General features: G+C 42.5%; 1 protein-coding gene across 1 annotated transcript in view; it reads right to left on the bottom strand.

The window, feature by feature from the left end:
* Positions 1 to 302: 302 nt before the first annotated feature.
* The window catches only part of AXIN2 (axin 2), a 43,581-nt gene continuing 18,939 nt past the window's right edge, over positions 303 to 24,944 (bottom strand). The window contains exons 4-11 of the mRNA XM_060252061.1: positions 19,587 to 19,689; positions 16,229 to 16,369; positions 15,306 to 15,811; positions 14,911 to 15,099; positions 14,378 to 14,608; positions 12,885 to 12,980; positions 10,237 to 10,404; positions 303 to 2,993 (exon numbers count right to left, since the gene is read on the bottom strand). Coding sequence (XP_060108044.1) covers positions 2,867 to 2,993; positions 10,237 to 10,404; positions 12,885 to 12,980; positions 14,378 to 14,608; positions 14,911 to 15,099; positions 15,306 to 15,811; positions 16,229 to 16,369; positions 19,587 to 19,689 — 1,561 coding nt within the window. The 3' untranslated portion in view covers positions 303 to 2,866. The remainder of the gene's footprint in view (positions 2,994 to 10,236; positions 10,405 to 12,884; positions 12,981 to 14,377; positions 14,609 to 14,910; positions 15,100 to 15,305; positions 15,812 to 16,228; positions 16,370 to 19,586; positions 19,690 to 24,944) is intronic.

Raw genomic sequence — 24,944 nt, 5'->3', positions numbered from 1 at the left:
AACACTCACTTTTCAAACTTAAATATTTAACGCTTGTAAAATTATTTCTACATCCATGGTCTCAGAGTTATTAACCTAAAAGGTGTTTTAATGGTGCCTTCAGATGTAGAAAAATTGTTTATCAATGAAACACTCCCCATGGCTCATAAAAAGTTCTATTCATTGTATTGATTTCTATCTGCCCAGTGCCTAAACAAAAGTTTCTCCCAGTATAAAGATACATAACAATCCTAGGCAAACAATCTGACTTAAGGGATGACTTCAGCATACAAAAGGACTTCTAGATTGAAACCAAAATTATATAAATTTGAAAAATATAAAATTTTAATAAAGGCTACATCTCTTAATTACAATAATTATTGTACCAAGTAATTTTTCTTTAAATGAAACTCTTAATAATGCATAATTTACAGTATAAGTAGAACAAATGTCATGACAAAAGTCATAAGTACAAGACTTGTAGTAAAAAAAGCATAAAATATATTTATACATAAATCCCTTAAACAAACAAGGGAGAGCTTGGACCCTGAACACAGGGTGAAACATGGCATAGTAACGCCATGCAGGCACAGGTACTGTACTGATCCAAGTGTTTTTTTAAACACACGAGATAATGTATTAATGGTTATTTTTCTCCTCACCATATATATTTTCTACACTATATACATACACATTATACAAAAGAAATGTAACAATGGCAAACAGAATGCATCAGCAAACACAAAATGTAGACGTAAAATGCCTGGGCAAGGGCAAAGAGCTGTGTGCTGCATTGGCCCACTACGCACAAAGGGTACAATTAGAGTAGGGAATTTTTCTGATATTTTATAGCACATTACATTTTAGGCATAATCCACCAAGTAAATACTATTGACAGTTTGAGAGCAAAGGCAAAAGCTGTTCCAGCAGCACTCCATGAAGCAAACACTGCTTTTCTCCTCAGAAAAGATTATACCCTGCCCTTCACATGGAGTCTCAGAGCAGTTTACAATCTCCTTCCCTTCCTCTCCCCACAACAGACACCCTGTGAGGTAGGTGGGGCTCAGTGCTCTTCTGAGAACTGTTCCTGAGAGAACAGCTCTGAGAGATCTGTGACTGGCCCAAGGTCACCCAGTAGGCTTCATGTGGAGGGTCCAACCTGGTTCTCCTGATTAAACCACTACACCAAACGGGCTTTGTTTGGTGAAAATGTATCCCTTGCTCAGGGCATAGTGGGAATTTATGACTTTTTGTCCTTCAGAATGACAATAGCCCTAGTGAAATACAACCAGAATGACAGTCTGCAAAGCTTCCGCCAAGCTCTATAAAGTTCAAAATTGATAAGAATCAGAATTTAGTTTCAGAATTTGATGCTAGAAAATTGGAGGATTCAGGGCTGTCAAAGGCATCAGCCCATAATTCCCCTTCATTTTGCAGCTAAAATGAGGCATAATATATTCTGAAAATTTGGCCTATGCATTATAGTGGAAAGATAGTTGATAGGCTACCACTCAAAGACTGACTATATTTTTAAAAGTACGAATTAGTTTTGTGATAAATACCCATTTTAAAAAATCTGGCTATACTTGTGTCAACATGAATGGTGCTGGTTTTCCATACTGTTCTTCCTGGGATAAGGCAGGTCTGTCAGGAAGCTCAACTGGATGGCCCAATAGTTCTCTTAAACTTTATAACTTTATGCTCGCCTTGCTAAAGAATGGGACTGGACACAGTGTCTATGATGGGTATGCAACATGGCAAAAGTATGTTCTTACCACACTGATAACATCCGCAGTAACTTTTGTAATATTGACCCATGAATCCAAGGTTAGGACCAACATTCCTAATCTCCTGACCATGGTTAGAAAATTACAAATGTTCGCAGGCTGTTTTACTATCCTCTACTGTTAAACATGAATCCCCCCCTCCCCGTTTGCATCTTCTGCACTGGCATTAACTACTGTAAGTATCAAACCAGAACTTGTAACCAGAGAAAGCAGCAAGTTGGCAAACTCTGTTACTACTAACCAAAGTTGGTGTTTAGACTTTTACAGACATAACACTGCACTACTGTTAAGTTCAAAAAGATAACAGAGGAGGGAAATGGGGTGATATGTTCAAGAAGACCATGAGGGTGTTTGCTTATCTGTTCACCATTATTTGGAGATTGAGAATGTTAGGTCTGCACTGGGCCTGAAAATCAGAGCAGCACTGATTAAAATGCAGCACTCTCTAGAAGTGTTATTTTCTCACTCACACTCAAGAAATAAAAGCACGAGGAAATGTTGGGCACCTCATAATTCCAGTTTGTTTTCTAAGGAGGCAGAAATGAATGTTTTTTTTTATAAAAGACATAATCCAAATTCTTTAGATAGTAGAAACAATGTAAAAATAAAATACAAACCCACCCCTTCTTTCTACATCACATCCCCTCTTTTCTCCATTGTTTAAAGCAGCATGTCCATAAAATGGACTTAAAGGGGGGGGGGGGGGAGAGAAGACTGTTCAATAAATATCAGTAAGGATTACTGTAAGGTAAGCTACATACAGTTCTCTGAGTCTGTAGGATTGGGATCCCCCAGAAACCATATATTATGTATGGAAGTCTCTCAACATCATATGCATCTTTAATAACCAAGTGGTCATGTTTTTAATAAATAGTTCAGGGTTCTTAATGTCTCAGTACCCAGCCTGAACACCATTTTAAAAAATTGCTAAGGCTGATTTGGCAAAGTCTTCATAGACCTCCATTTATTTTTGTTGCTTTTTCTTCATGGGTTCAAGCCTTCCTTCAAAGCCTTTGTTTCATGGTCTGTCCAACAGCTGGCATCTTTAGCTTATGGTTCTTTTCACAGACATACACAGACAATGCCAGCCAGCCAACCAGTCAGTCAATCCTTTCGACTTTTCCAAGGATTCTTCCTTCGTACATGGGCAGAATAGCATTGTCATCCCAGATTTCTTCAAAAACAGCACCACAGTCAAACTCATCACTTGCCTTTTTGAAGTAATACCTGAAATCAATAAGACCAAGATAATAAATAAAAAGCCTATGCACAACTGAATTACTACAGTGCACACTGATCATTTTTTACATTCAGAGGACATATATGGCTATATTTAGACACATGGTATCATAGTATGAGCCTTGCTGTTAAGGGAGTCATGGCATTACCTTGCTACTTGCTTGGGACACATCAGAACAACACACCATCACACCATAAAAGCCTCTTTTCATCCTACGGCAGCATTAGCTATTCAATCATGGTGTTTGCTGTCCTTATGAATCTACCTCAAGGCAAATGAGTACAGGTAACATTACAGTTTCCATGGAGATATTGCTAAAAATGGCCTGTGTTAGGCAAGCTTTGGTCATAATCTTAAGAGAACTATTTACCATGCAGACTTCTCCCATATCACATTACAGTGTTCCCATTCCATGTTCCTGGCAATTGCTGGAATGAAGTATGGGGATGTGAATAATATTAAGTATTTCTTTAAGTTACATCTCAGAAACACTTGCCATTGAGGGCTATTTCTCACAGCAACCTCATGATGTGTTCCAGCCCTTAGCAAAGATGGTAGAGCTACTTAATACATGGGTAGGTATCGCAAAAGGCAGCTGGTGAAGGAGGATATAGCAAACTACTTTGAAAGTCCCCTTGAAGGAAATGCTAACAAAGATGGCAACAAAAGAGTATATAGTCTAAGAGAACCTCAGCATTATCAAGAAACACTAGATATATTAAAGGAAGGTGACAGAAAAATGGAATGACACAGTTCTGCCTTCTGGTCCAAGCATAAGAAATACGCAGGCAGAGCTTAGCAGTTTATGAGTTCAATAAAAGCTACCTGAGCTAGCTTTAAGTAAGCCAATTTTAAAAACACCTTGACTTTACAGGAGAAAAGAAAACTCCCACCCTTTTCATCTTCTTTGTTTGGCAATGAACAATCTAAACTAGGCACACCATCAGACTACCCCAAAATTAGTTCATGGCTTTGGGGCATGAGGTCTTCCAGAACTACAAATGATCTCCAGACTATGCACATCAGTTCTCTTGGAGAAAAGAATTGCTTTAGCAGGTGGACTCTATGGCATTGTACCCCAGTGAAGCCCCTCCTCTTTCCCTAAAGTTTACCCTCCCTAGGGTTCATCCCCAAGTCCTCAGGAATTTCCCACTCAGAGTTGACAATCCTATTGGGGTCATTTAGATGTCACATGATAAGCAGAAACCTGGCTTTTGACAATATGTGTGACCCTCCTTTCTCCTTCCTCCCCTCACACACCACAAATGGAGACATTCTGCTTTAGGAAATCTCCAATCTATCATCAATTTGTGATTGAGCATCCCAGTGTGTGGGAAAGAAACAAACTCTGATTAGTTCCAGTACCAGCATTCAAATATTATGACGAAGTGTAGTTAGATAGATTTAGGAAGCCTCTAATCTCACTGTGGCACAGAATTTGTGTCTAGAGTACAAGGTATCATCATACCGCTGTATACTGCGCTGGTCAGACTCCATTTGAAGTATTGCATCCATTTCTGGAGGTCTTCTTATAGAAAGAATATAGAAACTTTAGACAGCAATGATTAAAGTTTGGAGACTTAAGTCTTATTAAGAAAGACTGTGAGAACAGGGAATGTTCAGCCTAGAGAAGAGGAAGTTGAGGGGTGATATGATTACTCTTTCTAAGTATTTGAAAGGCTGTCATTTAGAGAAGGAAAGGGTGCAGTTTCAGTTGGCAGTGGAAGATAAGAGTCATAATAATGGATTCAAATTACAGATGGGGAGATAACAGTGGAATATTAGCAAAAACTTTAATAAAGGGCAGTTCAGTGGTGAAGTTGGTTGCCTGTGGATGTTGTGGGTTATCATTCCTTGGAGGTGGTTTAAGTGGAAATTGGAGATTTACTTGTCAAGGATACTTTATGTCATCCTGCATGGTGCAGGGGGTTGGACTGAAAAATCTTTAGGCCCCTTCCAACTTTTTAATTGTTTGTAGATGGGGAGGAATGAAGAGGAGAGTGTGTGCCCCAAAAGAAGCCAGGTTCATGCTCGTCATGAACAAACTCATTTGTTCAAGAAACTACATTCAGACATCAAGAACAAACTCCAGCTTAATCAAGACACTTGAATGTTTCCTCTCAGTTTATATCACTGTCTGTGGCTTTATTATAAATTGTAACATCTAGCATTAGTGATGCCATTTGTCTGCATGTATTATATTTTAATGGAAAATAAAGCCATGAGGATAGGACCTACTGCAGTGAATCATCACCACCACATGCCATAATAAATCCCCAGAAATCAAAAGTGGCCTGCTTGTACAGGGCAGCCAATACCGTTCCTTCAAGACGGATGGACACAGGGTCATATAGCCAAACATCAAATAAAGAGAAAGCTCTTAGAAAACCAAAAGAAAGTACAAGTAACTAGAATGCACCAATTAATAAAAGAGGAAGTACTTCTATGGCAGTTCTTCAAACCATTTCTGGATGCTGGCAGCAGAAACAAGCAGTCAATTTAAGGAAATAAAAATTCAAAACAAACCCTGTCATTTTGGATTTAGCCTCATGAGTAAACTTTGGGAAACTCCCACAATTTAACTTCCATAAAGTGGCTTTTTCAAAAGTTGCAAGTTATATAGCTGGAAATATTTTTTTCTTTCTTTTTTTAATGCAGCCACTTTCTGTAACAGAGTATCCACATAGAATGCAACAACAATCTTTGTAACTTTTATTCCTAGTGGCCCCCAGTGTAATGAGCTATCTTGGCTTAGATTGCAATATTTTACACCAAAAGGTCAAGCAGCAGTGTCCTGCTTTCCCTTTCTTTGGCTTGAGATGCTTAGATCATGAAGCCAGTGCTCACGCAGACAAAGAAGTGCCCCTTCCCCTCTTGTGTCAAACAGTGAGGACCCCTTTATTATCCTGAATTAAACCGTTCAGCTTCTTGATTAAAGGTTCCTTTTATCCCCCCTTCCAGCATTCTTCCTTCTCAGGCTGCTTAATTGCATATGCACAAATGAAGGCCTTCCATTCAGAGAGTTAGCATTTAGGGAGCCTGCTTGTCTGCTCTCCCCACCCCCACCCCTCCTTGCACCCATGCTGGTCTCTCACCCTCTCCTCACTGAAAGCCTTTTACCATGCAGTCACCAGGACAAAAAAATATTCTTATGAGCTACGGAAAAACTAAAATGAAAAAGCCAAACACCCTGCCAAGTTAAAAACAACAACTGGGAGGCATCACTGCAAGTTGGAAGGTAATAATTTTCCCACGTAAGTGAAAAAAGAACCCCTACTCCAACACTTTTCAGTTTCCTCTCTAAAAAAAATATACTATCACAATTGCTCAAATACCAAGTGTAGCTTTGATACTTATGCCCTCTGAACATGCCAGCAAGAAGCTTTATTTATCCAACTGTGTATAGGAAGATATCAAGGAGGTAACCAATTTAAATCAAGGTGTGGGGGGGAGGGGGACTGTCACTTCCATTTTTGTCATTTCCAGATGAACCGCTGTCCGTTCCTTTGCTGATTCAAACTCAGTGTATGATACTTCCTTCTAGAATCCTTCACACTAGCAAGTCACAGGGGAAAATAAAACAATCCTTAACATGAAGCACAACAGTTGCCTTTCTGCTCACTTTGGCTTCCTTTCCCAAGAGCACAAGCCCCTGTTGATCTTCAATTCTACCAGCATTTACAGAATGCTTTGTTTGAATGTCATATTTTATTTTCTAGGGATGGGAGGGGACCCATACATACCATGACCTTTCCCCCTAAATACAGTCTCGGTCCACAGAGAAAAGTTGAAAAAAGCCAGCATGGGTAGTGGTTAAAGTGTCAGACTAGGATTTGGAATACCCAGGCTCAAATCCCCACTCTGCCATCAAAGCTTGCTGGGTGACCCTGGGCCAGTCACATACTCCAAGCCAAACCTACCTAAGCAGGGATGTTGTGAGGATAATGGAGTAGAGGAGAATGATGTAAGCTGTTTCAAGTACCCATTGGGGAGAAAAGCAGGTTGTAAATAAATAAATAGGATGAAGAGTACAAACTAATCTTTCCCCCACAGCTTCTTCAAACACATTAGGTTTTTATTTGCTTGTCAATGTGAGTTCTCCATTGAAACACATTTTTTAGTGGGACACATTTTGCTTTCTCTGTCATTCTCCTCTGCTTGCCCCCTTCTACATCTGGCTAGAAGGCTTGGCTTTATTGCTGGGTTTTTAAAAAACTACTGACATGTTAACATTACCCAACACTACCCAGGTGTGTGTGAGAGAGAGACAGACAGAAAAACTTCATATTAAATCACCACTTAATTCACTCAGAGGGGCACATATGATCTGAAATGCCTGCTGGACAGCACTGTCCTACAGAGAGATAACCAAAAGAAACTTGAAGTACCTAAACTGCAAACTGACTCATCCAGTAAAGAATTTTGGAGTAGCAACCATCTATGTACATCATTGTATGTTAAAACAAGACACAAAGGCTTCAAAGACATGCTTATTAAGTGTGCCTTAGAACACAATCAAAGCAAGGTGTAACCAGAGCAACCAGCCAAGTCCTTCCCTAAGCATTCCCTACTACTCTAGGCAGTAAGGATCTCTTTGAAGGTCACCTGCAGTTTTACTGTATGTCCAGAAAAAAAAACACACCCAAAGCTTAGATCACAATGATTCTTGGGGGGGAGGGAATCAATGTTCCCTCTAAGCTGCAGAGTCCTGCGAGCAAAAATTCTACTTTGTGAGCTACTGGCATTAAAATTGTGAGCTACTGCATAAAGTAGTGTGTTCTGAGGTCATTCTTCCTAAGACAAAAATGTGTGAGCTGGAGGCTAAAAAACTGTGAGCTAGCTCACGCTAACTCAGCTTAGAGGGAACACTGTGGGGGGGGGGGGATACATTTAAATAGTTTCACCTTTATAAGACAAAACACATTGATCTTCCACCCATATTCTTTTTGTACACTTCAGTGTTTGCTATTTCTTACCCACTGTGGAAATGGAAGGTACTAAAGCCAAATGTGGGTTGCCATAAGTCACAGTCCAAGTAATATCACTTGGAGAGTGCTCTGGAATCATTGGAAATGGAATACCACAGCAAAGCATCCTAAGAATTGCTTCTCATGTTATGAGAAAGACTAAATTCTCCTTTGCTATTACCCAGTTCCTCAGTGACCTTGTAGGTGGCAGACATGTTTCCAAATACATACAGCAAATACACGCCTAGCAGCCATGATCAGCCAAGATTCCTGGGCAGGTGGCTACTATGTGTAATCATGTCTCTTTTCTATCCATGGCAATATCACTGTTTCTTCGTTGGAGCAGCTACACAACAGTAAGAAACAGTTTCTCTAACATGTTCACACAGGACATGATTTGTGAATAGTCTACACACATTAGGATTCTGGAGCACATTGTGTCTTTCAGATAGCTTTGTGCGGGATAGCACATCACAATATACAATCTCACTTAACTGGGGCCTTTAGGCCATGTGAACCACTTCCCCAGAAAGCTTTGGTAAATAAATGTTATGTTCACATGTGCATATCATTAGCCACATCATAACCCAAGTGATGAACTACCTTTAGCTTTTGAAAAGTCCAGTTAAAGCTATACCGTGAGCAAGACAACTGTCAGACACTTCTTTTTTGTTTCACATTATCCTTGTGGTAGAGCTAAGGAACATAAAACCTACAGGCCTCTCTCAATGCCTCTAGCCACTTGTAAAATACCACCTATATGATCTGGGCCTAACAGTAGCCCAACCAGGACAATCCTTCATTTGTATGCTGGGTGATACAAAGATAAGATTATCTAGCAGCCCAAATCAATGGACATCATTTCATACTAACTGAAATAGAGGGACAGTTCAAAGTCCTGCCAGCAAGCTCATCAAATTGGACATAAGACTCAAGAGATGTAGGAATAGGCCTGACATAACAAGGGGGGGGGAGGGGAGGAACCTTCAGGAAGCTAATTTTTCAGAGGACTCTGCAGTCTTTAGGAACAACTTCCAGTGTAAAGTTAATGCAACTCCCAATGGCAAAGCTTACGGTAGGGACATTTGCACCCTGATCTACATGAAGAGGTCTTTAAGGCTCCAAAGTCAAGTATGGGGAAATGTACTGCAAATATTGGAGAAATTGGCAAGTTCCCACTTTGGACATTATACAGGAAGTACAAAGAGAGGAAACAGAAGAGACTAGAGCAGAAGTGGCCAACGGTAGCTCTCCAGATGCTTTTTTCCTGACAACTCCTATCAGCCCCAGCCATTAGCCATGCTGGCTGGGGCTGATGGGAGTTGTAGGCAAAAAAATCTGGAGAGCTACCGTTGGCCACCCCTGGACTAGAGCTTCTCACATCCTCACTTTGTGGCACCATACAAAGCTAACTTCAAACTTTTAACTCTTCACTAGATACTAAATTCTGTCTTTTGTAAAACACTCTATCTGATTTCCAGTATTGTGGGTGAAACCAGCAGAGTTTTGATACACAGTCTGATATCTTGACCAAAAATCTTCACCAAGTACAACAAATGCATTTGAAAAGCATACACTTCCATGTCACAATCCAGGTTGCTAGTTCATCTTAATGCTCTATACAGAAATCAAAAGAACACATTTCAGAGGCTAATCTTTTTGCATATAAAATAGTCACCCGCATGCACTTGTTTGTGAAAGATTCCTCCAAAAGCTGAACTGTAGTCAGAGAATGAACACTCATTATGTGAGACTGTGGACTCACCCACATAGGGTTGCCAATCTCCAGATGGGGCCTAGTGATCTCCTGCTTTTACAACTGATCTCCAGCTGGCAGACATCAGCTCCCCTGGAGTAAATGGCTGCTTTGAAGGGGGGACTCTTTGGCATTGTACCAGGCTGAGGCCCCTCCCGTCCCCAAACCCCACCCTCTCCTGGATCCACCCCCAAAGTCTCCAGGTATTTTCCAACACTGACTTGGCAACCCTACTTTACAAGCCAACTGTGCTGACAACATAGTCTACACACCAGGTGAGGCCTACTTCTGTTGGTGGAGTAAACTAATCTGCTCTTAACAACCACAGCTTTGGTGAGCAAATGATAAAATGATACAAAACTCTAGCTGAGTGAGTTGCAGCCAAACTTCCAAAGGGTGCAGTAAGCATTTCCTTTGCATAAGGATGCTTAGAAATCTGCTGGTTGTTTTGGTATACAGTCTCTGCAAATACAGAAAAGAGATGAAAGAGACCACAAAGAGGCTTACCTATAATTTCCTTTTTTGCTCAACTGCTCTTTAAAGTGCCCAAGTGTCAGGCTCTGGGCCTTCAACATCCTCCTATAGGGAATTTCTTCTCCACAGAAAAAATAAGTGACAACCAACTCACTAGGTTGGGAGGAGTGAACAGCAGGAAGTTTCTTTGGTTCTTTGTGACTGAAAAGAGGAAGAGAAAAAGAGGTGTCACTTCACAACATTTGGATATTTCTACCACAGACAAGACCACAAGTACATTGCCATTACTGCATATATCAGGGGTGGCCAATGGTAGCTCTCCAGATGTTTTTTGCCTACAACTCCCATCAGCCCCAGCCATTGGCCATGCTGGCTGGGGCTGATGGGAGTTGTAAGCAAAAATCATCTGGAGAGCTACTGTTGGCCACCCCTGGCATATATGCATGAATCTTAATAGTCTACCAGCTAAGATTAGTTGAAATGCAATTTTCTTCACTGGCCAAACATTCCACAGCCATTGCAAATGTAGGTCCCAGACCTAGCTCCAAAGCTAATTTGCTGTACTGAGCTAGGGTGAACCCTCTACCATCCTCAGAAATTCATCCCTCTACCATCCTACAGTCTACACACATTAGGATTCTGGAGCACATTGTGTCTTCTAGATAGCTTTATCCTGGATAGCACATCACAATATACAACAGGGGTGGGGAACCTTTTTTCTGCCAAGGGCCATATGGATATTTATAACTTCATTTGTGGGCCATAAAAAATTATCAGCTTAAAAAACAATGCTCCACCAAGGGAGAATGATTCAAGCCAGCAAAATTAATGCAAATAATTGTTTTTCTATCTGAAGTCATGGGGAGAGCCTAATCTTGCACACGCACACACGCACACCCGGCCTGCTGCCCTAGAAAAAGCCCAGCAGGAACTCAGTAGCATATTAGACCACATCCCCTAATATTAGCATATTAGGTCACACACTCATTAGCATATTAGGCCACACCATCTGGGATAATCAAGTGCGAACTGAATGCTGACAGTAACTTTCCCAGGCCCTGCAGCAATTCTTTCTGGCCAATCAGGCCCCAGAGAGGCTGCCGCACAGCAGGGCCCCATGATCCTCGCTGGCTGGCCAGCCAGCCCCAGGGAGGCTGCCACATGGCTCGGTTCAGTCCAGCAATCCCCGAGAGCCACACCAAGGCCCGTATATGGCCCTCGGGACAGAGGTTCCCCACCCCTGATATACACTCTCACTTAACTGGGGCATGTAGGCCATATGAACCACTTCCCCAGAAAGCTTTGGTAAATAAATGTTATGTTCAGGAAAACAGTGCTGATGATAAAAAAAAAAACAGGAGTCTAGCAATACTCTGCCAACGCAGTATGACAGACCATCCTTGAACATGCCCATGGTTTATCAGCAGAATGGGGCTGTTTAGGATATTCTCTTTTGCCACTGGCTAGATCTTAAACCTTCAACCATATATATATTATTAATTGTATTTTCTCAATTCTTATCTTTGAAATAATTGCATTATATGTTTGTACAAATAATGTTTAAAATATCTACAAAGAGAGACGGGGACTAGTCACCCTCACTAGTTCACTCCTCCTCAGTAATCTGTACATGCATTGTCAAAGGCAGGAAAAGGATATAATCCACTTTTTGTAAGAGCAAGATAAAAGGCCTGGGATGGGACAGACTGAAAAGTGCAGCTTTTCTTGATCAGTAGATGGCCTAGAGTGGCATTTTCCCGTTTCTTCACGTTGCATACATATTTCCCCAGCATACATATTTCCCAATCAAGAACAGACACATGTACAATAAACAGACAGCCCAGAAGTGGTTTCATATCTGCAGAGGTTTTCCCATCCCATTCAGTTCAACTCTAGGGAAACTCCATGCATACCCTCTATATTGAAATGAATGAGAGAAGCCCCGATTCATATAGAGGAACATGTGCATATCAAATGCTGCAGGATCAAGGCTAGAGATCAATTTGCCTTTCAGTCAGATCCTTTGATGCAGAGGGAGCAACATGCCCGAAGCCTTTTAAAACTTTGGACTCCTGAGGAAGGGAGATCTGCTTACTGAACAACAAACAATTCTGCAACCAGGAAGAATCGCAACAGGTCCTTGAATGCCATGCAGGCAACTTCTGAGGCAACATTGACTTGGCATGTCAAAAGGTCACAAAGTGTTACTCCACAGTAATTTAGTCTTCCTAATTTGTTCCAAGACTTTGTAGAGTGGCTTCAGGAAGATGGGGGAAAAGGCTACTAGCAAAGACAGCTGGTGTACTTAAGGTCAACCAATTAAAAATGAAAGGCTATAGTGAGGTGGCTTAACCTGGACTTCAAACATTACTTATTGCTTAAGATGAAGACTATAAGAAAGAAAACTTTATTTAAACTGTAGCAGATTTCTTCTTTAAAAGACCTATCCTGTAATTAGACTAATCCAATCTTTGTCTGATTTAAAGGAATGCAAGCTAAAAAAGAACCAGGCGACAGGCTTTGATAACAGTTTGTTCCTTGTTTCACCCATCCCCCAAAAAATATATTAAAGAGATATGAAGTAGAGACTACATTTTGAAAAGAATATCCCATGGATTAAAAAAGAGTTTTAAAAGGCAAGGACAGATATCTAGCTATGTGTAACACAAAGCAACACTCACTCTTCTGTCGCTATGCTTGTACTACAAAAAGGACCATTTCCTCCGGGTACTGAAGTCAAGTGGTTGCGATCTCTTGGTTGATTTGAGGTTGAACATCTACAATTTGGAAAGGGAGAAAGGAAGACAAAGAAGAGAATTATCTGGCTTTTCAAAGACCTCTAAGATGTACATACTGTAAACATTCCAGGAGATAATTAAGTAGGGGGGATGGACAAAATTATAACCACATCATCTAATGAAAGACAGCAAAGATATCATTTGGTATATTAACTATTCTAGAAACATAGCCATGGTCTTTAAGAAAAAGAAACTAAGTCAGAAAAAATTTTAAGACACTGTGATTAGACCTTGTTTACAATCCTGTTGGTCCTTTGTGGCGGCAACCCTCTGACATGGAATCTGGTGTTAGAGCTTCCAGGTTCATTGAAAGACACTGGGCTTGCTAGGGTTGCCAACCTCCAGATGACACCTAGAGTTCTCCCGCTATTACAATTGATCTTCAGACTATCAAGATCAGTTACTCTGAAGAAAATGGCTGCTTTGGAAGGTGGACTCTGTGACACTGTACCTTGCTGAGGTCCCTTTGCTCTCCAAACTCTGCACTCTCCAGGCTCCACCCCCCCTCAAATCTCCAGGTATTTCTTAACCCAGAGCTGGCAACCCTAGGTTGAAAGCCCCTAGAGCTGGAGGAAGTGAAAGCCCCTAGAGCTGGAGGAATGTGCTGCATAGCAGAGGACAACCCTGTCAAAGGAAAAGGGCACTGCAGCAATGGAAAGAAAGCACAGGATCCAAGCCTAACCAAACACATGAAGCTGCCTTATAGTGAGTGAGATCACTGGCCTATCAAGGTCAGCACTGTCTACTCTGACTGCCAGCAGCTCTCCAGTATCTCAGGCAAAGGTCTTTCACACCACACACTACCTGATTCTTTTAAACTGGAGTTGCCTGGAATTCAATCAGGCGCTTTCTCCATACAAAGCTTATGGTCTACCAATAAGCTCAGGGCAATTGGAAGCAGGAGAACATACCCATTTCAGCTCAGCTATAGCCCTGCTTATAAGTCTACAACTATTTTATTCTGCAACATAAGGTCATGTACTCCATCCATCCAAACTAAAACTGAGGCAGCTCAGAAGGGGAACTACAAATTTAGCTGCCATTGTCTCTTCCTCTCTCTCTCTTTAATAATTTACTTCTTCTCTAACTCAAAAGGTTTCTGTAAAGCTCAGGAAGAACTAAGAAGTCTGACAAGTTATAACTAGGCTAGTGAGGGCCTTGTGTTGCCACTCCACTTACAATGGGAGTTGTGTGTGTGTGGGGAGGGGAGCGAAATGAAATGTGACTGAACCAACATCACAGCCATCATTCCAGAAGACCTCCTCTCTAGTAGGCTGCAAGTCTATCTCAGCCAAGAAGGCAGCAGTCAAAGAACATTGCTGAATGTTGGGGCTTTTCTGTATTTTCACCCCAGTTCTGGCCCCTCTGGGAATTACCGTTGTTTCTGAGGCTTGGATACTTCAGTTAGCCTGCGGCAAGCTTCCTCCAGCTGGGCCAAAGTGTTGGGTGGTGTCAGTGGGGGCATGGCAGGATCCTGGATAAAAGGGTGGGCAGGCTGCACCCCACGTGGATGACTGCCGTTGCCCCACAGATGGTGCCGGGTTGGGCGCTCACCAGGCACGCCTCTGGTGGACTCGGAGTTGTAGGCCTTCTTTGTGCTTTGTGTGCTGATGAGAGAAAGAGGCAGGGAAGGTACATGATTATAAAAGCTCAAAAATATGACTTTAAAAGCAGCTTCTGTTTTGTGTGCTGTTTGTGGGGGGGAGGGAAGAGGGGAAGAGAAGTTTGTCATAGCATGAAAAGGGGCTCTTGCCAAAAACATGACATTTTTGTGGTTTTTCTGGTTCCAGGGAACAGCTTTCATAATAAACCAGAAGACCAAAAGAGCTTCATTTGTTTTTAGTAATTGTAAAAATAGACAGATAAATATTTACCAGGAGCAACAGTATTGCAGACAGCTTGTATTTACCTATGGATTTTGTGCTTAGATTGTCTTTCACTCTCCAACATCCACTGCCAAACATTCTGTGAGCGGTCTGCCTCCCCTCCAGGTAGCTGGGTTCCTGGTTGCACAGACAGCCCTCCTTCTCCACCTGGCAAGATGACGCCATCTGGTAGTTTAGAGGTCCTCTTCAACAACACCCCAGTCCTGCTGAGGTTTCCCAAGAGACACAGAAGGGAGAACAGCAGTTAGCCTGCTTTTTTCTTGTCACAGAGGTTATGACAACAGACACACTTCACCCAAGGTCACCTTCCCTAAACCTTCACAATCAACAACACTGCTCTTTTAAGAAGCTGACTGGATACTATAGCCAAATTTTAACTGTCCACACAGTTTTAACCACAAAACCTGTCCAGACTTACCCAAGTGGCTCCAGCTGAGTTGCAGGAAGGTCTGCCCCTTTTGAGTGCCCCTTGCACTTTGAGTAGCAATAGTAGTCATTTCCGCCAGCACAGAAACACTGGACCCGCTGGGCTGCCTCCGCTTCTATCTGCTCTTTTGTCTTGGGGATGGTGTGGTGGTGAATATAGTGGTGGTGAACATGTTTGGTGGTCTGCTTGGTAATAAATCCTTTGCTAATGAGGGCACAGGCTGTGGGTACTGAGGCTGTTCCTGGGGCCAGCAGCAATTTGCCACCTGGGAGGCGGTCTGGTGAGCGTGTGCGAGGGCTATGCCGTCCCATGCCCGGAGACTGGCACCCTGGAGTCTTCAGCACTCGAGAGAGATGGTCATCCAGAATTGCCTGTGGGTCATCCTCAAAACTGCCAGATGGCAAGAGATTGAGCGGGTGCTGGTGTTGCTGAGCAACTGAAGTCTCTCTACTGGTCTGCAAGCTGGCAGGTATATCAGGGCACTCCTTTTCTTCATCCTTCCCAGGCAAAACATAAAGGACAATTCATCACATCAAGATGTACAAGGGAAATCTAGCAACGGCTTCAGACCTGTGCAGAAATGCAGCCTGAAAAGAACAGGGTTTTTATTTATAAATTTATAAAAAACCCTTTCTCTATAGATTGGCTTTTTTTTCTCTTCCAATACACCCTCCCCAAGAGACCTATAGTGTCACTGAAATAGAGAGGTATCAATAAAGCGATTTTCAGGGCACATTTTTTAAAAATGCAGTGCACCGCTTACCAAGCATCAGCAGCTTAGCTTATAACTCTAAACAACAGAATGGAGTTACACTGCCGCAACTGCCACCCCATGAATACCGCCCCCCGCCCATGTCTTCAGCAAAAGCATGCTGCACAGCAGGGATCTGTGCCGAAAGGGTTAATCCACCCACCTCTGTGATTTGCTGCAGCCTCTCTTCCAGGCAGTCCATGGTCTCTTGCTGTTGCTTGAGTTTTTCCAACCGAGAGATGAGTTCAGCCGCAAAGATAGCTGGTTCCACAGGGGTCATCTCCTTAGGAAGACGGTGGGTTCTCTACAGAGAGTGGAAACAAAAGCAACAAGCCATGTTTAGTGGATAGCACAAGCCAAGGAAGCTTAGCCTGAGCCGTATTTCTGGCCCCGTTCAACTTGTTGTGTCTCCATGTCTGGATGAAAAGACAACCGCAACTAGGTATGGTCTGCTCTGGATTTTTATGAGCGAGTGCTGTGGCCTCATGGAGTGACATCCTCCCCAATAGCATTTGCCTTCGGCAGGAGCAGTTGGTTGCACTCCGAGGAACCCTGCTTGTTCCCTCTGTAGTACAACCAGCCCATCAGTAGCTACTCTGAAGTAGAAAATCTTCAAAGACTGTTGTCAAACATCAAATAAAAAACTCTGAGGTGGGAGGGAGAGACTTTAACTCAAGGAATAAAAGTGGAATATAAACAGAAAGGAATTGGAAATTAAAAAAAATAAGATGTGGGAGAAAAAGGGAAGGGAACTAAAAAAAAAGAAGTCAAACGGTTGCAGATCAGAGAAGTGCTAGTAATTTATTTCCTGGCTACACACTGGGCACCTTTGAGGTAGTGTTGTCTCAACAGTGTCCTAGATCTCTTTCTTTCCCCCCCCTCCCCGCCCTCCATCTCTTTGTACAGAAAATGAAGGAAGCTGCTGCAGGCAAGCGGTGATACACTGCTGAGCATGGCTGCCTCAAGCAGATCTATCAAGGGAAAAGGGAACATCTCCAAATCAAGTGTAGAATATAAAAAGGCAAGAATCTCTGCCAAAAGCAGCAAGGAATGGGGGGAAACCCTGCAGATCACTGTTTTCCTCTTCCCACAAGCACTTTCCCCATTTTTCTCCTTTACTCTTATATTTGGCATGCACACACACACACACACAATGTATATATACACACACTTTAAAAAAGAAAGCACAACACTGAAGTACTAACTATTTCACGTACTACCCATGAGATGAGGTGGGGCCTCTCTCTCTCTCCAGCAACCACTTAGCTTCAGAAATGATGTGAGGATAGAAAAAGGCCACTCTGCTGGAAATTGTCACTCTTACACAGGCTGGCTCTATTCACTTCCCTGATCAAAGCACTGCCTTACAGAGAAAGTCGATTTGCACGCCCCAGGACAAAATAATCTAATTTACAAGCGGAGGCCACAGAACTTCTTTAAGCAGGGAATACACACACAAACACAAAAATATACTCAAAAGAGATCACACGGGCACAAAGTTATTCCATAATTTTTTTTAAAAAAATATGTATGTATATATGACCTAAGACTTCACACTACTTAAAAAGCCAGGACGAGAAGGAATTTGGTCACACTAATCATGCAACAAGATAAGTTTGTACATGTCTGTGTAAACAATTTTGCAGAAAATTATTCACTAGCAGAATTACAAACATCAATCTGAAATCTTCCATACTTCAGAAAAGAAGGCAAGTCACATTTCTAAAGAGGCAGACCTAGTTTTAACTGCTTTGCCTTGAAACCAACAGGCAGGAAAGCTGCCTGTTTTTTAAAAGGCACGTATTTGGTACAAATATTCTCTTTCCTTTGGAGAATCTGGGAAATCTATTTCTGCCAAGAAGTCGCTAATGGTGGGAGAAATCCTGGCTCCACTCAAATAAAATAGCTGGACTCCCAGTGACTTCAATGAGCACAGGATTTCTCCTGGTGTGTTTCTCTCTCTTTGAAGTCTTGGAGCAGAGCAGAAAATGCAAAGAACAATCCTTTTTAAAAAAACAAAAAACAAAAACCCAGCTGTGGAAGTTAGAGGAAGATTTAAGTATTTCCCCCACCCACCCAAACCCTCTATTCCCATGATTCTGAAAAAGACATGAACTTTATAACAGCCCTTCAGTGGCAAACCAAAGTGCTAGAAAAGCTCCCAGAAGCCAGATCCTTATTGTTTACACTTCCAGAATAGGAAGTGAGGGGAAAAGATTTCTATCCAGAAGGAATCTTTTTAATGGTGACTGGGCATATTTGAGCCAGTGTCAAGCAGGGACAAAAACTGCAGTTTAAATGGGAAGAACCACCATATATATAAAGACGAGGGAAACATATACTCGCTGAGCCACAGCCCCTCCCCACATTATCAACATGAATATATGAGGCTTTCTTGACTGAAGTCAGACCACTGGTCCATCTAGCTCTGTGCTGTCTATTCATATTGCCTGTAACTCGCTAGCATCTCAGGCAGAAAAATGTCTTTCTGCACAAAATAAGACTTTCTGCACAAAAAGCTTTACAACTGAACTACAGCCCTGTACCAAGGTAAGAATACAATATACATCAGCAGAACCACCTCCAGTCTAGCATTCTGATTCCAACAGTGACCAATCAGTGACTTTGGAAAGCTCAAAATATGTCATGAAAGCCCATCCTTACCAGACAAAGCCAGTCTGGTGAACAGACCACCATGGGTTAGCAAGGTAGTGAAAAAACTATGTTTGTATGCTAGGGATTAAAAAACTTCAGATTAATTATCAGGAAGAATTTTTTATCCAACAAGTGCAAAATTCTTTATTAAAATCTTGGTTTCTAAGTGGGTTTATTGTTTATTCCTACCAGGGAGTACACTTTACAGGCAGCTTCTCTGCCATATTGGTAAGTTGCTGACATGATGGATCCCAAGGTGTAGCTTGGAGGGCACATGATGTAGCAGCCATACTGAAAGCTAAGTGGGTTGAGGTCTGGTCAGCCCCCTGGATGGGAGTCCTCCAAGAATCCTTATTGTGCATCACTGAATTCTGCAACAGGTGAAAAGCAGGATATAAATGTGGCAAATATATAACACTTGGAGTCTTGTTCATCCCATGTGAGCACATGGAATGAGGAAGAGGAGACACTGGAATATGTTACCTACTACCCACACTTTCTTTTTACTAGGGTAAATACTGTGTCCCAACCAGTCTGAAACCAAATTTTATCAGTGTTAACTCTAAAAATATATGAATAGTTATCTGCAGACCCCATACCTTGATTGCAGTTTCAATAGCTGGACATGCAGTTTGCATCTCAGCAGCAGAATTTAATATTGACATCAGACAAATATAACTACCTGACCTATACTGTCATCAGGAGATGTATTCTCAGGATTCCACCAGTACAGGCAATGACCAGACTCAGAAAAACTCAGCTTCAGTAAGGGGACAGCATAATGTGTCTGTCTTCTGATGATATCATCAGGCCCATACATTTTTAAGGATTCCTTTCTCACCACTATGAAAAACTCTTGTACTTACTGGGAAGTGAGGTAGAGAAACTTGACCGTTGGCCTTGACACTACGATGCATTTCCCTCTGGAGTTGCTTCTTGCTCCCAAGTCTGTAAGGAGGGATCCCATCACTGGAAATCAAAACCACATCATTTTCAGATTAGGCACTCTATGATGTAACGAAACTCTTCTTCAAAACAGATTCAAGGAAGTATTACCAGCTACACCGCCTGACCTCACACACAGAGCTGATATGTAAAATCAAAAGTTAGCAGCCTACTCAAGAGTCCCTTGCACTTGGTTGTGGAGTGGGAGGCAAGAGAAACCAATGATTTTTCACCTGGGGGCTCATACAGCTCTGAAGCCAGGCCTGTAATACAAGCCAAGCCTTCAGATAAGTAATCATGGTTTCTACTCAAAGGCACTTCCTTCCTTTTCCATCTTCAAATTCCACTGAAGAAATGTTTGTGAGTAAACACCCCGTGGGTAAGATTAGAACTTGCTATGGTTTGTTGGGTTCTGATATCTGTTGGAATCTTGACTATTTCCTTTGTAATGGCTTTGTACCTCTGTAAGTATGGGAAAACATGGCATAATTCAAGCTGTGTGTTCCCATTTCATTTCTGCCACTATATTAACAACTGCAGACTGGTTTACATCAGGAGTATTGAACTCATTTGTTACAAGGGGCAAATCTAACATAAATGGGACTTTGTGGGGCTGGGCCATGTGTGTCATAAAATGTAACATGAGATAGTGGAAATATAAACTTTATAAAGGAGACAAACACAAAGATTTTTTTTACTTAAAATACAAATGTGCTTCAAACTCTTGCAATATTTTGTTTAAAATAAAAAGGTGGAGGAATAGTGGGAATTGGCAATGCAGTTTTTAAAATAAAACATCAAGAAAAGCACAAGGATCACATGGGAAACTAAAAATATAAAATGCTCTGAGCCTAGGAAAACATGAAATGGCTGGGCATTGCAATCATCCTCCCCCAGGTCTACTCAGATTGGCAATGGCTCTCCAATATAATATCCTCCTTTGGCTGTGGGTTCCCAGATTAAGAGTACTCACTAGGCACAATTTCTGAGGTCCATTCAAGCAGAGACAAGCTGGCTGAAAGCACCAACTCTTACTTTGCAGCGGCAGCTCCAGCAAGCAATAGCTTCAGCTGGTCATAAGAATTCTGGAAAGTGAAACAGAGCTCCACTTCATTGAAAACTTTGCAGATAAAGTTGCAAGGAAAACATGGAATGGATTTTCCATTGAGGTCTCTGGACACAGATAAATTAAATGAGCACAGAGACCTTAATGGAAAATCCATTCCTCATTTTCTTTGCAGCTTTGCAAGCCTTGGAGAGCTTCCTGCTGCAGCTGGCAAAAACAAGGCAGAAGGAGCTGGGAACCTGGGCAGGCTCAGAGCTTCAAAGTTTGAGGACAGGAGGGAGACGAGGGGGAAGAAAAGAGCCGCTTGCCTAATTAAAGTCTGGGCCGGCCAATTTTGGCCCATTTGACACCCCTGGTTTAGATAGTACATCAATAAGGAGGGGAACAGTAGCAGAAACTGACTTGTGCAGTTTCCATTTCTCTTTTTATTGAAATGTGGAAACGGGATTTGTTCCATTTAGTGGATGGATCTACAAACCCCAGGTATGCAACATGAACCAACCTTATCAATAAAAATAGCCAGTGAAACAGTACCTTTCCGAAGCCAATCTGAACACCGAAAAAAGAGACAGTTCTCAGGGTAAAGACTCACATCACATTTTAGAGCAGTGAGACCACACTGGAACACCCTCATTGTGTTCAAACAAAATATAAGCTTCCTTTCCAAGGTCAAATTGGGTAAAAGAAAAACTGGCTGTACACAGTTCTGACTGGCAAACTCCCCATGTGGTCACAAGAAACATTTCCCCCCTAAACCCCAAGGCCGCAGCAGTTTTAAATTAAAAGTTCATTTTATTTAAAAAATAAAGAAAAGACAAATGAATGGATAAATGCATGAATGTGTATGCATCACTTTTAAAAAGGAAATGGGCAGCAGACCGTCTGAAGTGGGGGGAGGGGGGAGTACTGGAGAAGGAAGACAAGCAATGGCAACCATGTTAATTCTGGGATAAGTAAGCAACAGCAAGGCCAGTCTCACCTTGTGGTTAAGGGATGCCAAATGCCCACTTAATAGTAGAGAAAACAAAAGTCTTGCTCACAAAAGGAGAAAACCAGAGATGGATCCATGGTTTATATGGAAAACCAGGGCTTTTTTTGAGCAGGAATGCAGTTCCAGCTGGCTTGGCCAGGGCTCCAGCTTAAAAAAAAAGTCTCCAGCAGAGGGAAGGCACTAGGCAGCCACGTGCTCCCAGACTGCATGCTCCGCCTCCAGACTCCAGTTTGTGAAGAGAGCAAGAGATCCAGAGCTGCTCACAAGCACCCCCTCCTGGGAGAAGCTGGACCTGCTGCTGCCTGCTCCACCACATGTGGCTCTCTCTCTCTCTCTGGCTGTATTGGGGGGGGGGAGGGCAAACAAGGTCTCTCATTGGGCTGTGTGAGAACACACATCCATTAAATGCAGCTGATGGTACTGTACCGTTCTGTGTCAATATGCAGAAAAGTAACCTACTGAATGGGTGATGTCTGGGGGTGTGGCCTGACATGCAAATGAGTGCCTGCTAGGCTTTTGCTACAAAAAAAGCCCCATGGAAAACACAACTCCTAGAGATGTGGCAGAAAATGCCATCAAGTCACAGCTGACTTATGGCAATCCAACAGGGTTTTAAAGGCAAGAGATCTTTGGAGGTAGTTTGCCACTTCCTGCCCCTATATTTCCTTTAGTGGTCTCCCATCCAAATACTAACCAGGGCCAACTCTGCTTAGTTTCTGAGATTTGATGAGGTTGGACTAGCCTGGGCCATCCAGATTAGGGCTTGCTGGGTGTTCTTTGTGACAACATCTCTGGAAGCTTCCATGCCTTTCAACAGGCATGTACAAGCACAGAGCCAGGGTCCATTCCCCAGTTAGGGTTGCTGGGTCTTAGGCTTCAGCCTTTGATATTCAGGTTTTGGGTCTCATTCTCAGGATAACTGATAGAAATCTTACACAGTCTATCTCTTAAAAAAAACCCCACAATTTTAACTATGTACATTTACAGGTAATGTGTGGTAACTGCCTAGGCACTTGTGTAAGTGCTACCATTTGCAGTACTAGCAAATGGCACCAAGCCCTGCAAACCCATTAGGTTCAGGTTTTTAAGATGCCAGGGACCCAGTAACTCTTTACTGAAAGACGTATATACACACACAATTTATTCATTTTATTTATTTACTCTGCCTTTATTCCTTATGGGAATAGAAAGTGGCTTACATATTTCCTCCATTTTATCCTTAGAACAACTCAATGAGGTAGGTTAAGCTGACAGTGTATGACTGGTCCAAGGCCCAATGCAAGATACAAAAAAACAGGAGAAGACCTGGCCCCGCAGTATAGGAAGTCAAAGTAACAGCCATCTGCCCCCCCCCCCCATCACATGTCCAGTCTGTGAGCTACTTGTGGAATTAGATGTCCTACACATTACACGCTGTGCTGTTTTCACAGGGGCAGAAATAAATCTTGAAAGAGTTTTCATACTAGACCAAAAGCTTTCATACCAGACCCTTGTAGTAACTCTGAGAGCTCTCTGTATGTTCTCGGTCCTCTCTAAAGACTGATGTATACATGACATGGGCCACATGGAAACCTCTTACCCATATATGACCTTTCTGCACACACAGTCAGTCACATTTAAATGTATTTACCATGTGTGCTTTGCTCAGTTACGTATTAACATCAGAACGAGTACTCAATGACCCCACATTTGTGAGCCTCTGGTGTACTAACACATGAATGGGCCAGTGCCTTTAAAACATGAACAAGTACATTTAGAAAGGTTACAGGGACAAGAAAGCTTCTGCACAGGCCAAGTTGTATATAAAGAGCCAGCACAATGTCGCAGTTAAGAATGCTCGACTGAGATCTGGGAGAACCAGGTTCAAATCCCTACCTGGTCACAGAAGGTCACTGGGTGACCTTGGGCACATCACTTTTTTCAGTCTAACCCATTTCACAGGCTTGCTGCTGTGAGAAGAAAATGGAGGAAGTAAATGATGTTGTAATGATGCTTTAGATCCTCACTGGGGACAAGTATTTTAAAAATAAACCAGATCTAAGCTTCTCAAGAAAGTATCATCATAATCTAATACAGAAGTCTCACCCACAACCTGTGCATATCTAAATCCACAGATCAGGGCCATAACTGGTGCTAAACTGATTTTTCTACACACTTGGGAGACTGCCCAGGTTTGCAGAAAAATCTGAAATCTTAACAAAAACATATTGGGGGGCTTAATTTTCCCCCAATATAAAATGAGTGGTTGCATACGTGGTGATTCTACAGTGGTCATTGGAGCTGCAACAGGCTTGGTGGCAGAGTCCAGGAGTTGCACAGTGGTGGCAGGCACTGGGAGATACTCAGTGGCTGCCAGAAATGCCGCCATGGCGACTGGGCTCCAAGATGAATGATGGGGCCTGTAGCTACACCACACTGAGCAATGGGCGGAAGTAAGCAGACAGGCAGCTGGGAGCACCACCATTGCTGGGGAGGGGGAAGCAGGGGGGCTGCCACAGCACTGCCATAGATGAGGGGAGGAAGCAGGTGGACAGCCAGTTGTGGGGAGGAGAAAGTAGGTGAGTGGCCAGAACAGCTGCTATTGCTGGGGGGGGGGGGAGGAAGCAGGTGGGCAGCCAGAAGCACCACCACTATGGGGGAGGAAACAAGTTTGGGGGGAGGCAGGAAAGTGATGGGTTGGGGACAGAAGGAGAAAGAGTGATGGGGTGGGAGGCCAAAAAAGAGAGGAAGAGTGATGAGGTAGGGAGGCAGAAAGAGTGATGGGTTGGAGGGAAGAAAGACAGAAAGTCCCCCCCCCCACAGATGTGGCTGGGAGAGAAAGAGAGAAAATGATGGGGTAGAGACGCAGAAAGACAGAGAAAGAGTGTCAGATGGGAGAGAATATAAGAGAAGTGGTGATGTAATGGAGAAAGAATGAGTAACAAAGAAGCAGGGGGTGAGGGGAGGAAGCAAAGTTGGGGGAATGGGAACCCCCCCCCACACACACCAAGTTTCACACACACACCCTTGTATATTCTAATGGCAAAGTTGGCCAAATCTGAGGATACTTAAATCCAGTTTGTAGGAAAATCCAAAATCTTTTTAAAAAAAAAAAAAAAAACACTCCACATTGGGGGGTTTATACCCCCCTCCCCAAATGATAAAAGGAGCACCTGTAGCTTTAAGAAACAGATTACCTCAGTGGGCAGTGCTAGGCAACCACAGCATTGCAGGCTTTATTTC

The sequence above is a fragment of the Heteronotia binoei genome, chromosome 13 (assembly GCF_032191835.1).
Source record: "Heteronotia binoei isolate CCM8104 ecotype False Entrance Well chromosome 13, APGP_CSIRO_Hbin_v1, whole genome shotgun sequence".
Taxonomy (NCBI): Eukaryota; Metazoa; Chordata; class Lepidosauria; order Squamata; family Gekkonidae; genus Heteronotia; species Heteronotia binoei.
The sequence above is the reverse complement of the archived record's forward strand: the minus strand, read 5'-3'. Positions and strand labels throughout refer to the sequence as shown.